The 16,673-nt window shown below is 44.3% G+C and overlaps 1 protein-coding gene across 5 annotated transcripts in view; it reads right to left on the bottom strand.

Annotated features, from left to right (window-relative positions):
- PTPN4 (protein tyrosine phosphatase non-receptor type 4) overlaps positions 1 to 16,673 on the bottom strand; it is a 1,082,125-nt gene that overhangs the window by 395,314 nt on the left and 670,138 nt on the right. For all 5 annotated transcript variants that reach the window (XM_085645981.1, XM_085645984.1, XM_085645983.1 and 2 more), the window contains one exon: positions 5,014 to 5,180. In XM_085645981.1, the coding sequence (XP_085502107.1) occupies positions 5,014 to 5,180 (167 nt within the window). The remainder of the gene's footprint in view (positions 1 to 5,013; positions 5,181 to 16,673) is intronic.

Here is a 16,673-nt window from a genome sequence, read left to right on the forward strand (position 1 = left end):
CCCTATGGTCCTCCCAGCTCATTTAAAAAAAAAAAAAAAATTACATCCACACTGACTAAACTGACATGGGCGGGAAAGCAACCGAGAGTACAGTGGAAGGTCCTCGCCCTACCTTACTATCTTAGAGGGTTGGGAGCCTCAGACATGGACTTCTACCACATAGTAGCGCAAAGTTTGCATGCCTTTCATTGACTACACCAGACGCTAGATCCGCCGCACCTGCACACTGAAAGGGTGGCGGTCGCCCCATATGACCTCCCCACTAGTCTATTTCAGCCCCCCGATCGACGCACGGGGATCCTGGATTACATGAACTCTATGGTGCACACATGGCATGACTTGGTTTAAAGACAAGACTGTAACATACTATACTCCCCATTGGTTCTGCTGGAATGGTGCGCTTGGCTTCCTATGAGCAGAGATCGAGCAGTACGCAAGGCACTGCATCTTTTGAGTGTAACTGAGGCAGGTGACCTCTTTCTGGAAGGAAAAGCACATACGTGGGTTGATGTAGCAACAGAGGGCACTGCGGTCACCCCATTAGTGCAGTTCCAGTATCATAGGGTGAGGCACTCTATGCGTGAGACACTAGGCGAAGATATCGCGGAGCCCACAGAGGTGACCCACTTATGCTCATACTAAAAGCAGAAACACACCGGTCAAGCTAGTGTCCAGTTTTTAAAGAGTCACACAGGCCTATCGCAAGAACTTTTACACAAAATCTAGACTGGAGTGGCAAAAGGACCTAGCCATGAATATAGACAATGATATTTGGAGATATAGTTGTGAGGCGACACGTCAGGTGTCCTTAAATGGCCTGCACCGACTAATCCATTTTAAATATTTACAAAGAGTCTACTACACCCCGGAGAGGCTATTTCGGTATGGGCTGCGTGAGACAACTGAGTGTGAGCGGCGCAGGGAGTGACCGGCAGAATTCATGCATGTAGCCTGGCTATGTTCAACAATTGCCAAGTACTGGGAAAAGGTATTTCAGACACTGAGTGAAATCACGGAGGTCCCAATGCTCCCTGATCCATTAATTTCTCTGCTGGGCTATACTAAGAAAATAAAAAAGGGAATTAGATGTTTGATTGAAATGGGAGTGTTAATTGCAAAGCGTAAATTAGCGATGCGTTGGTCAAGAGGCCCTCCACCCACAATACAGGAGTGGTCACGAGATACGTTGTATTGCAACACACAGACCGAATTGTATAGTGAGCTACTCCCCCCCCCCCCCCCCACCCCACAAGTCGGCCCAAGAACTTTTGGGGATTATATCAAGCATATCTTGCTGGGAAGGTTCATCCGACCACAGGCCCACTCCCTGTTACGGAGGACAACCCGGGGTACATGCTACCAGCAACATGTTCCGATTAAATATATACATAAACCCAAGTACGAAGGCCAAGTCAAAACCGCCATAACCTCACTCAAACAAGGTAGCACATCGGGCCCAGATGGCTTTACTGGTTTTTCTACACATTCTTCTCTAAGGTTGTTTTAAGGCTTCTTTGATTAATACATTTGCAGAAAAGGATTGTAATACCTATAATGATGTAGGCCTGGTGAGGATCCACAGAAATGTACTTCTACAGGCAGATAACTTTTGCTATCTATTGATGTGAAACTATATACCAAAATGTTGGACAAAAGATTTGGAATCTTTGCCACCCAAATCAATCAGGCATCATTAGAAAATGACAAACACATGATAATATATCAGATGGCGGTCCACCGGACCAAAAGATAAGACTCTGGTCTTAGTCTCATTAGATGTGGAGAAAGCCTTTGACCTGCTTTACTGGCTCTTTAAGTAACACATTTTTAAGGATAATAGGCTTGTTGCACACATTTCTTTCAAGGATTATGACTAATTACACGAACCAAAGCTCGAATAATTCTCACTGGCTAAACCTCTCGCTTATTTTGGCTACAAAGGGGAGCAAGTCAATGTTGTCCCATTTTACCATTCCGATTTACTCATTGGGCTCCCAAATACACCAAGCTGAAGATCGCCAAGGTAAGTCACTCGCAGCAGAAACTCCTAAGCTAGCCCTTTTCAGATATGGCATCATCTTTACACTAGAGGACACTGAACACTAAAACGCAGGCCCAATCTGAGAACTGAAATATTTTGATAAACAAAATCACAGGATATAAAATCAAGATAGGAAAGTCTGAGAGTCTAAATCTCAATCTTCCCCAGGATGAGTTATCAGCAAAAAAGATACTACCTCAGAAGAGCTCAAACACATGTTAAATACTTGGAAGCTAGAAACACTCCGCAAATTAAGGAGCTCAAAAAGCCAAACTTCCCCCATACTATTAACAGAGATCCACAGAGATCCACTCATCGGCGTGGACTGCTACAACAGTTTCCAAATGTTGCTGGCGCAGGGGATATTCACAAGGTGAGGAATCCACTGGCAGATGTATCCATCAGAAGAACAGGTTACATTACCTTCGGTAACTCCCTTTCTGGTGGATGCTCTATCGAACCACAGATTCATCACTTTGTGAAAATTCCCCAGGCGTTAGACTGCATCTAGAACGCTCAAAAGACATACTACAGCCTGCTGTCAGATGGCATAGAACTGCTCCACATCGACGTTCTTCCACTCTGGTAGTAATGATGGAGCCCCAAATAGACACCACCTAAATGAGCAGTTGGCAGTTTTATTCCACAGGCTTGTCCGTGCCTTCAGATGCAAAGCTCATTAGTAAATAGGCAAGACCAGTAAGTAGATCTCCATATTTTGAGCATTTTAGATGGATAGAAGAGTCCATGTCACACAACAGGAAGGCAGGAGGGTGGTGAGCAATCTGTAGTTAAACAGAGTATCCACCAGAAAGAGCATTAGCAAAGGTAAGTAACTTTCTTCTGTTGGATACCTCTAACCATAGATTCCTCGGCTTATGAATAGATACCAAAGTAGTACCTCCCCAGGTGGTGGGTCTGTGGAATGGCTCAGACCAAAATGTCCTGAAGGACCGGGCGGGCAAAATGCCCATCAAGACAGACTTGTCTGTGAAGGCAATAGTGCTTTGTGAATGTGTGCACTGATGTCTATGTAGCAGCCTGACAAAAACCGAGGAGAGGCACCGCCAGTGCAGAGTAGCAGCCTTGGCTCATGTGGAATGAGCCCTTAATCCTAGAGATGGTTCTTTTCTGCACCACCTTGCCCTTCCTTTGTTCCCAAAAAGGCCAAATAGATATGATCGTCCACCCGTTGGTCCCTGGTGCAATCAATGGAGAAAGTGAGGGCCTCTTGGGGTCCAAAGGATGGAAATCTCTCCTCTTTCGAGGGGTAAAGTGGGGCAAACAAAGCCAGAAAGGTAAAAGCCTACCAAACAGAGCGGTGTTACTACTTTTGGCAGAAATGGAGTTTGAGTTCTCAGCACCAGTTTGTCTGGAAAAAATGTGGTTAAGACTGCTTGACCGAGAGTACATAAAGGCCTCAGTAAGGGGCAGAAGAGGTTCTGTAGGTGCCTGACTCAAGGACTCTGAATCTCAACGCTGGTGAGCAGCATGTTAAAGAACTCTGCAGCTTGTCTGAATACAAGTGTGAAAGTTGCACTCTCCTCCGTGCCGGGGACAGAGGGAGTGACCAGTGCGGTGTTAGGAGAGGTGTCCAGCACGTTAGAATCCTGTAATTCTTCATTCCAATAGTTGGTTATCATTTTAATCATACCCGAAAAGTGGATGCAGTGTGTCTGCATGGTGTGTGGTAAAGGTAGTGTGTCGGAATCAGAAGGCTTTCCAACAGGCTGGGCTAATGTAGATATTAAGAGAGGCCTCATGCCAAGGTCTACAAGAGTTCTGATCTTAGAAGGCACCTATGGAGGGACAAGAGCCTGGACAGAAGCCCTCTCCAAAGCTGATGCAGAACCAAAAGCAGGTCCAAGAGGTACAGTCTTCACCGAGGGCAAACTCGCTACTAGATGACCAACTAGAGGCACTTGCGGATCCTTGGGGCCTGAAGGCAAACTAGAGAAAAGCCTCTACTTGCTGCAAAGTTGCAGATGAACCTGGTAATTCGGGGTACTTTGGGACCATGTTCGGGATCAACTCCTCAGGGGTTCAGGAGCGAGACCAGGTGGCACAGTGACTCTCTTGCACCTTCTTTGAAGACCGAAAGTAGCAACAAGAGGCCAACTCCTGCTTGGATTTCTTATGTTTTTTCTTGGACTTACCCAAATATTTCTACCATGAAAAAGATCTGCGGTGGGAGAGGGAACAGGGCACTCCTTTTGACTTCGACCAGTCAAGGCATGGAGTCTTGCAGCATTTAGTGATGTAGAGCTTCGCAAGCCCTTCCAGCCTTTGGGCTCATCTGGGTGCCATCACTGCAGGTCCTTAAGTCTGTCTTGTTCCCAACAACCAAATACATACTGGTGGAGGATCTGTCACATCTGTGTCCAACAGTCCCTACAAGGTTTAACCCTGTCATTTAAGAAAGGGACATTTCGGTTGCACACTATGAAACTTTTTAGAAGAGAAAGTTAAGGAAATCTTGTCATAGACCAAAGAGTAGAGCTCTGGATCAGCATCTGAAGGCAGAGAAAGAAAGGAACACATGTAAACGAGCATGGGTGGTGCCTACACGCAGCACTGTTGTCACTTCTGGAGCAGACCTATATCAACACGGAGCAACACACCACCACCTAACCGCATGCAGGAGTACGGTTTTTAGTTTTCCAGATTCACTCTGATGCCTAAGGAATATTCACAAGAAGAGGAATCTGCAGTCAGAAGTATCCACCAGAAACACAATTTTAACTGTGAACATCATTATTTCATTTCAACTATGCAATGTGAAGAAATCCACCTTCAGCACAAAATGAGAGGTCGCTATGAACAATGACACAGAATTCTTAAGAAAGGAAACATTAGTAATAGTCCATAAGTTTAAAAGAACCTTACAGCATGACGTCAAAACTACTAAGGGTCACATGCCAACCTGAACTCTATTAATGGATACCTATGCTCAAACTAAAATGGAAACTCACGTCAAACTGCGCGAGAATAGCCCCACTATGCAGTCCTTCTGCTAGTTGGACCATAGACTCCCTCAAGGCATTGTCATCAAGATGGACGCCATCAACTGGTATTTTTTCTGGGATGTACTGGAAATCAGGCTCATTCTCAAGCTTCTCTTCCACCACATCATATACGGCTAAAAAAAAAGAAAGAAAAAAAAAAGATGAATCCAAGCAGAAGTGAACACATTAAAAGAACCTTACGTGCTAAAGGCCAAGGGTTTACTTAGGTCTATGGCACCCGCAAGCAGAGCGGTGCCATATTTGTTTTGAGATTAAGATCAGTCATTTTCAGTTAGCATCAATTTAGGTATGGCCTTTTTAGGCCTGACCTTTAGTCTTTCTTAATCAAAAACTATTATTGAATTCTATTGGCACCAAGGCAGAAGTACTACTGGAAATCTCTGGTGTCACATGCAAGGACATTTTTTTTCTTTTTTAATATCTTTGTTTTTTCAGCATTTCAAGAATAATACAGCAAGCATTGCATTAAGGCACAGGACAAGCACTGAACAATAAATACTAAACAGTGAAGGAGGAATGCACACACCCACACCGACCATTCAAGCACGGAGGGCAATTGCATGACATTTCTAAATACAGGAGAAAGAACAGTGATGATTACAGTAACAAAGCACCACAATACGTTTATGTCAAAGGAGTCACAGCTCCCTGTGAGAGATGAATATTATAGTATCGCAAATACATAAACTAGGGGGTCTCTCTTCCTTTCCTTTCCCATCTCTAGATAGGAAAGGAAATGAAGAGTTCTATCAAGGTGGGACAGATTGAGAGGGACAGTCAACGAGACTGTTTCATATTGCCCTCACACATTCAGAGGGATGTTATTCTCATAGAGCGGTTCCTCCTCATTGGGTCGGCGCAGCAATGCCCTAAGGGTCTCCTGAAGAGTCAAAGGAGATCTTTCGCTTTATTGCGGTTTGATGACCCCTCAGGAACCTGACTTTTACAGAGTCAAGAGACGCTGCAAGCTCAAAGTGTGTATAGATAATGAATGTCAAGATCAATTTAAGGTCTCACTGGGGTAAATGGTTCGGGAGTGAACAAGCGTGTCAAATCTTCAATAAAATGTATCATTATTATTGATTTGAACTAGGCGGTAGGTTCGCCTGACAAAGGTAGAAAGGCCACTGAAAGTCCTTGCAGGGCTAAACACAAAACAAATAAAAGGATGACCAAAATCTTTGCCTTGAGCACCACAGCAGGTTAAAAACTTGTCCTAACACACTACTTAGATTGATATGGTGGAAGGAAGTCTGGCAGTGAAGATGACATGTACCACCTTAGACGGCAAGTCAAATGCAACCAATTGCAGTCACTCTATCTTCATGCATTGAGATGCAAGTTGAAGAGGGTTGAACAAAACTTCCTACCCTGTCACAGATACAGTAGGTCCTCCCAAGGTGGTATCCTGATTGGACAATAGATGTTCATGCTCAGGAGGTCTGGGTATAGCACTTTCCTTGCGATAACAATGACTTGTGCTCGGTCTGTTTGATCTTCCTCATTTTATTGTTTGATCTGTTTATTAGGAATTTTTGTTTTGTTTTGTATACATGAATACAAAGCCCTACATTATCAGGGGAACACACCAGACAGAACCAATAGGTAGCCAAACAATCCCGATAATTAAATAACAAGAAAGCTGATTTGTTACATCATTATGCATAAACAATATAGGAATATAACATTTAGCATGTCCCTTAAGCCATAGCTTTCCCTCCCTCCAACATAGAATCTGAACGACTCCATCAAGGTGCACCGTAACTTATACAACATGCAACAATTTGCATAATCATGTTTCGTATGGCTTCACTCCGCCATATCACAAATCAATATATAAGATTCACACTTTTATATGAAAACACCAAACATGGGGTGAAAAAAACTTATTGGGGAAGGGAAGAAAGAGCCACAGAAAGGGAGGGGGGGGGGGGAAACAAGGCCCCCCAGCGTCATAGTACAGGGTCTTTTCAACTACTCTAAGGGTTCACTATCGGACTACTAGGAGTAAAGATCAGCCAGTAAAGTGGCCAGATATTTAGTCAACATATCAACATACCAATGAGGACATGGGTCTACTTGAGCCAATCTCGCTAACCATATAGAACCTCCGGCTCAGCAGCCCCTACAGCATACACAGCATAGTATTCCAATCAGTGGAGATAGAAAATGTACGCAAGCCCAGCGTATCCTCCTGTACCAGGAAGACCGCTTTGGCCTTCAACCAATTCAGCATGGGGGGAACCAAGCTTTCAACGGAGGGGACTCCTCGGACTTCCACTTACGAGTAATCAATCTCTTAGCCACAATAAAGCCCAGATCAGGAAACCTAGTGGATGCTTTGTGCTTTTTATTTCTGGGAAACACACCAGTGATGCACGACTCCCACGTCCTCGGCAGCTCCCTTGCCGTACAGGTGCCTAATGCATTCAGCACCCCCTCCCAATAAGTCTACAGGGCGGGGCAGGCCCAGAGCATGTGTAAAATATCTGCGTCTAGAGGAATCAGAGTTGGACTGTGCACACCGAAAATATAATGTGTTGTAAATTTGTTGCGTGTCTGAGGTATCCCCCTCTGGTCAAGGGGTGTATAGTTAATGTGTGAACAAGCGCCACCTGTATAGGGGACGTCCCCCTGAGCACAGCAGAAGCCCACAGGAATGTGGGTTAAAAATTATGAACCCAAATCCTTGTCAAAATAACGTGAATCCAATATTTTAATGTGCATTGATCATTGATATTCAATAGTTCGTATCAATCCATGATGCATCAACTTTGTGTCAATCACAAGAAAATCAAAATATGCATTTTAGAGTTCCAATGCATTTCGGGCTATCCAGGCCCTTCGTCAGGGGCCAATTATCTGTAAATAATCAGCGAGGATACAATGAGGTAACGAACTGAACTGGCAGCAAAATGGTGTTATAGTAGAAAGTAAAAACTATACAGAGAGCATGCATATTGCAAGGTTTCAAATGGGTCTGAACCGAGCCTGTATGGTCACAGAGAATGTGACCAATTCCTTATATCCCCGTAGTAGAGCGCCGTATCTTGGGGTGAAAGATACATAGAACTAATGTAAATACGTCCAGGTGCAGGAAATTGAACGTCAAACCGAGTGCACATGAACATAAAAAAGTGCGTTTACCGTCATAAATGAACAAAAGGTAATCCGTGGCGAGTGCTAAAGTTATAGTGAGTGTGTGACCACCTAAATTACAGTGCCTGCAACAGGAAGAACTGTGAAAGCAACACTTACATTAATCAAAGAGCTCCGCGACTGCGGGAAGTCTGAAGTGTGTGCCCGCGGTATGTGGGCCACCATACTTGTGTAGGAAAGTCAGACAGTGAGGACAGACTAAGGTGGAACCCGGGACAGCCGCCATCTTAGAACGTGCAATGACAACAGAAGTGTGTATGGCAAAAAGTGATCATAAATAAAAGAACGGAGGAAGAAAATGTAAAGGAGCCTGTAGTGATCAAGTCCACTCAGTTCAGATGATGTAAGGAGGTTTTATCGAAGATGGTACAAGATCACAGGAAGATTAGAACAAGACCAGAGGGAGATCCCACCAGGAGCAGCCAGCAGGCAGCTCAGCCCAGTCAACTGTCCCTTCTCCGACAGATCCCCAACATTCTGACAGCATCATCACATTAACATTCTACTTGTGGTAGAATAGCATTCGATTAACATTAGCAAAAGCTAGAAACAGAAGAGAAGAACCTGAGAAAGTGAAAGCAAAATGATTATACAAAAGCAAAAAAAAAACAACAATAAAAGAACATCCATCAAAAAAAGAGGAGTGTGAGAACAACCATAGAAAGAAGAGCAACCAAGAGGGAAATCAAGGAACAGAGAAGAGGGGAAATCAAACATAGAAACCATCCTCCCTTCTTACACAACAGCGAAGAAGAAAAAAAACAACAACGTAAGAGAAAAGGATAAAAGAAAGCACAAAAGACTTCCCCAAAACGCACCCACTGGCCAGAACAGGAATGAATTGAGGCCGAAAATGGAAAGAAAAAAAACATGACAGAAAAGCAGAGTAAAAAACAGCGAACAAAGAAAACAAGGAAGACGAGAAAAAGTATAAGGGTAATCCTCACTTACAAGAAACACCATCATCAATACAAAATAATTTAAAATATAATGTAAAGACAACAGTGCATAATACTAATTCTTAACTATATGTGAGGTTCGGGAGGACTATAACCCGAAAACACGCCCTAGAAATGTAAGGCAAACCAGCAGTAACAAATGGGGCTAAGACCCAAAGAAACATAGTCCTTGTAAACTTGACATCTAGAAGACGAAGCGAGATTGAGTGATGTCCAAAAAAAACCAGATATGGGTAGGAACCCATATTGTAAGAACAGAAACTGTTCGGGTAAGAACCCGCACTAATGCAATAGGACTGTAACCTTTGCATGGGTACACCCTGTAGACGGGTACATTTGAAAGCGTACGGGTAGGAACCCGCAACTTGACTAATGCAAAAGGACTGTAACCTTCGCATAGACACACCCTGTAGACAGGTACATTAGAAAGCGTACGGGTAGGAACCCGCAAATTGACTAATGCGAAAGGACTATAACCTTCGCATGAACACACCCTGTAAACGGGTACATTTGAAAGCGTTTGGGTAGCAACCCTTACTAATGCAAAAGGAGTGTAACCTTTGCATGGATCCTCCATGAGAGGGAAAAGGAATAGTGCATAAGTGAAATGTGTACAATTGAACAACGCGCAGATGGGACTTAAACCCACTGCTGGCAAATGGGACTACTGACTCATAGCAATCCCAAAAACATCACAGAATTACAGTCGTGAGGGTGAATACATCAGCATTAGAAATCAGTACCCAGCGTAAACATAACATGACTTAAAGATTATAAAGCATTTTCTGAATGTGCTGAAATACAAGCATTATAAATGTACTGCAAAACAAAACAACAAGCTGAATAGAAGATTGACAAAGGTGTGCCTGTCACCGAAATAATAGACAAGCGTGGGACAGATCGTGACAATTCACGGAGACATGCCATAATAGGCAGCAAACCAAAGAACTTGGCAGTGGATCAAAGGCAAGAGCAAAGGATGCACTTAAGTGGAAAGCAATGCTTCGAGAACGATGAAAAGAAAAATGATTTTGAGCCGAGACACTCGTGGCAAGATTCAAGGCAGTCTATACCAGAAAAGCAGCAAAACACAGTCTATCGCAGGCAAAGTTGATTTCCTGCATCCTGAACTCTCCAAGACAAAGATGGTGGAGCGTACGGGAGACGCATGCCGGATGGCTCACGGCACGCTCCTGCTTCTAAACGTGCATAAGCAGTATTGATGAAATTGAAAGCTGAAGACGTCATGGGAGATTGCTGAGAAGCTCCGAGCGTTAGAGTGGTAGAGGTGAGTTGCGCAAGCCATTTTTAAATTTAAATTCGAAGCTTAACTGACATTACCAACTGGCCTTAAGAAAACATAATGATCAATAAAAACAGAACTCCACTTCGATAAATGTCTTTCTGCTATAAAAGTGGCAGAGACTCTGGGATCCAAATAAAGTTCATCCGTAACTGTCAATGCGTCAGTAGACAAATAAAGCAGGCAAACAAAACATCTGGTGAAGCTCTCAAGTACATAGAATTCAAATATTCAGGTTTTCACTGACCATGCCGTTCTTGTAGATTTGTGCCCTGTGAGTAAGACGTTTTGGTTGAAGTGCAGGTGAACATAATAGTGACACCTCAGCTGGCGCAGACAGTTGAAAGGCTGTTAATCCTTACTTTTCATAAATGCGATAGGTGATGCATAAGTTTCAGTAAATGTGGCTACACAAGAATAGCAAAGCATAAGCACATTTTTATTTTGTAGAAATGTGCCTTGGGAAAAATATACAGCAGGTTCAGAGCAGGTTGAGGAAGCAGGAAAGGCTGGTACTAAGACAGGCAGGCAGTAACTTACTTGATGAAACGCTGTATTTACATGATGTAGAGACAAAATCTGCAGTAGAAACAGGAGTTGGCACTGTATCACAAGTGGCGCTCAAGAAAGCAGTGGTGCTCAAGAAAACAGCCTGGCTGGCGCACACATAAAACAGTACAGAATTTCACCACAGAGTGTAGACAACGATGTGTGCTGCTTAAATCAGACGTTGTTGGATGACCAGCTTATCCTCGCTGAAGGCACAACAGAAGACAGAGACGTAGGAAAGCTTGAAGAGCGTCAGGCTTACCCTCACAGAAGGCACAGCATTTCCCCAGACATTAGTAGGCTTACCCTCACATGAAGGCGCAGCAGAAAGCAAAGACGTGGAAGATGTTGGCAGGCTTACTCTCACTGAGGGCACAGCACACATAGGAACAACTGGCAGACTGCTGTGGGCGACCGATGGGAGGTCACTGGTGGGGTCAGGATGCCAGTTGAGATAACTTGACTTGAGATTGCAGGAGGTTGAGTATTTTCAAACAGCTTGAAGTTCATGTAGAGGTGACAGAAGCAGGTTCTTGTGAAGATAGTCGCCAAAATTCTGTAGTGATCAATTCCACTCAGTTCAGATGATGTAAGAAGGTTTTATTGAAGATCGTACAAGATCACAGGAAGATTAGAACAAGACCAGAGGGAGACCCCACCAGAAGTAGCCAGCAGGCAGCTCAGCCCAGTCAACTGTCCCTTCCCTGACAGATCCCCAACATTCTGACAGCATCATCACATTAACATCCCACTTGTGGTAGAATAGCATTGGATTAACATTAGCAGGATATAACAGAGCCATGTCTATGTGTAGAATCGTGCAACATCAACACTGTGCAGAAATTAACCAAAAAATAGGCACCAAGATTGTACAAAGATCAAATTGTTATGGAGTAAAACTATACAGCGTGCTGTAACCAAAATAACTAAAGAGACCCCCGGGGCCTAGAGACACAGATAAGGAATAGATGACCAATAGCAACAAGAGGATAAAAGGGAGAAATGTGCCCCAAAGTGTAGAGCGATATAAACAGATCGATAAAAGGGAGAACTGGGCCCAAGAATGTGAAGTGGTGAAAACAAAAATACATATTAGACATAAGACTGGAATGGGAAAGTAAAAGGTAAAAGCCTATAAATGCAGCCACCAAGGTGTGTTGCCAACAGGATGATGTGATCATATAAAATTTAAAAAATACACCAGTGTAAAAATGGCTCAAAGGCGAGCATATGTACAGTCTGATGACACTGCATGTCCAAAGAAGGTGTCCCAGGAGCTACAGATAACAAGAAAACTCAATTCTGTCATGTAAATCGAAAGGTTTTAGAGAGTTGAGGGCTTTGATCCAATAGTTCTCTCTTTGCAGAAGATAATTGCTGTTGTTTCTTCCTTCGATCTTCTCAACCGTTTCGAGTACTAAAAACTTCAGTTGACTTATATTGTGGTGATTGTCTGAAAAGTGAGCAGCTCCGGTTGATTTCAAATTTTTGGTTCTAATACTGCTCTTGTGCTCGTGCTGGATTGCCAACATAAGGCAACCCGCACGGGCACTTCAGAAGATACACCATGTTGGTGGTGTCGCATGTAGCGGTTACTTTGAGGTTGATGCATGTGCCTTTCATGGGGTGAGTCGTCCAAGGACCTCTGATAACATTGTTGCAATTGCTGCAGTTCAAACAGGGTGTGGTGCCCTTGTAGGCCTTGGGGGAAATTACTTTTTTAGGCTCTGTTAAGAGTTCTTTCAAATTCTTTCCTCGATTGTATGCAAATATAGGTTTGTCACAAAAGAGCCCCTTGAAATCATGTTCCATGGACAATATTGCCCAATACTTATTGTGAAGTGGTTCTGACGGGGTTTGAGAATTTTGGTTAATAACTCTAACCGGGTTTTGGAAGCACACCGTGTTTTGGCCTGTTTCAAGATGTTAGAAGGGTAACCACGTTCAGAAAATCTTGTAAGCATTGCATCCATTTGTTTGGTACATGTTTCTGGTTGTGAAACAAATCGTTTCACTAGCAACAATTATGAGTAAGGTAAATGATTTTTCAGAGATTGTTGGTGAAAACTATTAAAATGCAGCAAGTTGTTTCTGTCTGTATTTTTGCGGAACATGTCGGTCGCCAATTTGTTGGCGGTTTTCTTGATTTGCACATCTAGAAATGACATATTCTCACGGTGTACTTCAAAAGTGAACTGAATCCGATCATTAATTTGGTTCAACCCATTTAAGGTAATCAGGAGTTCATTATGTGGTCCATTCCAGAAGATACAAATTTCATCTATATAGCTCAGAAAAACTCTGGCATGTTCCTTCCAAAGGTCCTTGTTGAGAATGTGCTCTTCTTCAGATTGTTTCATAAAGATATTAGCGTACGCTGGAGCGGCACAATTTCCCATGGATGTGCCCGAAAGTTGTAAGAACCACTGTTCTTCCCACTTAAAAAATAACTCTGGCATAGGGTGAAATTGAGTAACTCCATGAGGAAAAGTTGAAAGTTAGAGTTCAAGTTGGAATTTAGTAACACGTTTTCAATGGCCGCTATGCCTAAGTCATGTGGTATTGAAGTGTACAAAGATTTAACATCAATTGTACATAACCAAAGGGGAAGGGCGTGGATAGCCCGAAATGCATCGGGACTCTAACATACATATTTTGATTTTCTTGTGATTGACACAAATTCGATGCAGCATGGTTTGATACGAACTAGTGAATATCAATGATCAATGCACATTAAAACTCAAAGTTCTCACCATTTTGGATTCACATTATTTTGACAAGGATTTGTGTTCTTCATTTTTAACCCACTTTCCTTTGGACTTCTGCTGTGCTCAGGAGGACGACCCCTATACAGGTGGCGCTTGTTCACTCAAATATCTGCATCTTCCATCTTGCATTGCGGGCAGCACTCATCTTGTCTATTAAAGTACTGATTGATTTTATACGGGATTGAATTAATTTCAAACTGGCGTTTCTGGGGACTTGCTTGGGGCTTTCCAGGACCATAGGCCATTCCTTTTCCGAGTAAGGCCTCCCCCCAGTCTGCCTCCCACTTAGTTCGTAACGGAATTAAATTTGCCAGTGTATGACCCCTGATCGAGTCTGCGAACCACTTTACCAAGTGGTATCCTGTGCCCATAACATGCACATATTGCACCAGGAAGTTGATCGGGGGTTCCTGCGTTACGTATCCCCACCAGCATCTCATTGCGGCCGTCTAGGAGGCATGATTCAGAAATTGGCCAGGGGATACACCATCTTCGTTCGTAATATCAAGAAACAGCTGTATATTAGTCACCTAGGGTGGTTACACCCGCTTCCACCCATGAGGCAAGGTCTATGCTCCGAACCCTTCCCTGCTCAGTCAGCATTTCTTGTATGGGTACCTCAGATGCGTATGGTATTACACCTCTAGTAAGACGCAGTGCCCTGCGAAAGCATTTCCGGGCTATTAATATCAACAAAGGAAGAGGTTCATTTAGTTTGTTGCAGGGATGGAATAAATAAAGAGTTCTGTCTAGGGAAAACGGGGGATCCTGTTCCGATGAGTCTGACAAATGAAGCTCCTCCACCCACAAGATTTGAGACGCCAGGTAACAGTGCTCCAGGTTTGGCAGGCGCCCCCCCCCCCCCCCAGGAAGATATAGCTTCCTCCAATGCCATCCGGAATCACGAGTTGTTTCAGATAAAATCACGGGCAATCTTCTCCAAAGATCGGAATAAGGACACGGGTAGGTGGAGAGGTAGGGTGGCAAAATAATAAAAAGAAGAGGTAACATTACCATTTTAATTAACTCCACCTTACCTATGACCGGAAGGGGGAGTGTCTTCCAGAATTCAATTTAAGACCTGAGTGCTGTAACCCCCTTGTGATAGTTTCGTCCATAAGGTCTTATGTGTTATGGTAGATACGAACACCCAAGTATCTAAACGCCACCGGTTGCCACTGCACCACTGTCCCCTTCGCCATCCAACCCGGGTCCACTGTAGTAGGATTAAATGGGTATAAACAATTTTTACCCCAGTGTACCCCTATCCCAGACAAGGATGCAAAAGATTTTAACGTGTCGGGGATGACCTGCGGGATCGCCAGGACAACTTGTACGTACAACAAGATGTCATTTGCATAAAGCTAAACAGCATGTATGCCATCCCCAAGGGGTATTCCCCAGTCTGATTCTGAGGCGCGTAGTGCCATCGCTAATGGTTCGATTACCAAAGTGAAGATCAGGGGGGGAAAGGGGGCATCCCTGACGAGTCCCCCTTTCAATCATAATAGGTTCGGAGAAGAGAGATCCCAACTGCAGGCGAACTGTAGGGGCCACGTACAACAGCCCAATAAGGCTTAGGATCTAGGGTCCAAATCCGTAACGCTGGAGTACAGCAAACATGAATGACCACTCGACCGCGTCGAAGGCCTTCTCCAGGTCCAGCACGACACATCCAGCCGTTGGCCAGTACACAGTAGCACAACTCATCACCCTAAACAGTCGCCATATGTTAAGCGATGTGCTGCGAGCCGGCAGAAGCCCACTCTGGTCCTGGTGGGGAACCAGCGGTCCCAGCCTGTCAGCTAGGATGCCCGCCAATATCTTATAATCTCCATTTAGGAGTGCCAAAGGACGGTACGCCCCCAAGAAAGTGGGGTCCCTGCCTGGTTTGGGGAGCGTGATCAACATAACCTCAGTCATTGAGGCAGGGAGGGCAAGAGATTCAAGTGCTTCCTTATATACTCTGAGCAGCTGGGAGCTCAGGGGGATCAGCATATGATTTATAAAATTCATGGGGGAGACCGTCAGGACCAGGGACCTTGCCAGAGGGCAGAGTCAGATGACAAGACTGGTAACGGGAGGCGTCCTAAGAATTGCTGTATCTCTTCTTCTGAAGGCTGCGGACCAGCTTTATACAGCTTCACGAAATGAGTCGTTAGTACACCATGGATGTCTAATTGTGTGAATCGAAGCTCACCGCTCGGGGAGCAAAAAGCAGTAATTAGCCTACCCGGTAGTTCCTGTTTAATCAGCCACGCAAGGAGAGGCCCGGAGCAATCCGCTTAGGCATGTATGGCCGAGGAGTGTGCTGCAAAGTTAAGGCAGCGCTGACACTTAAGAAGCTCCACATGTTTCTTTTGCGCTTCCTTTAGGGTGGCCAGACCCCCATACTCTATCACTGTCCTAGATTCAAACAGCAATACGCGATTTTCCACCGCAACCAGATCTAAAGCTACCTGTTGTCTTAGCCCACAGCCCAACCCCAAGTATTTCCCCATCAGGGTGATTTTCATGGTCTCCCCCTCCACTAGTGCAGAGGAGGCAGTTCCTGCATTAAGTTCGAAATACTCCCTAATTGCTTCCCCAACCGTCTCTCGAAACACAGGATCTTCCACCATGGCCAGTTGCAGCCTCCACGTAGGAACACCCGGGATACCGCCCTCCCAAGCCAGCACAACACTTTGAGGGTTGTGGTAGAAATGCGTGCACCCACAGTACTCCGATTTCGAAACATACGGGAGGAGGCAGGGGTACCCAAAGAACCTATCCAGCCTAACGTGCAAGTTATCTGGTACAGAGAAAAAGGAATATATCCTCTCCACGGGTGATGGTGTCTGCAAACGTCTATCAGGTTCCATCCCCACG

The sequence above is a fragment of the Triturus cristatus genome, chromosome 3_1 (genome assembly GCF_964204655.1).
Source record: "Triturus cristatus chromosome 3_1, aTriCri1.1, whole genome shotgun sequence".
In the NCBI taxonomy this organism is placed as follows: Eukaryota; Metazoa; Chordata; class Amphibia; order Caudata; family Salamandridae; genus Triturus; species Triturus cristatus.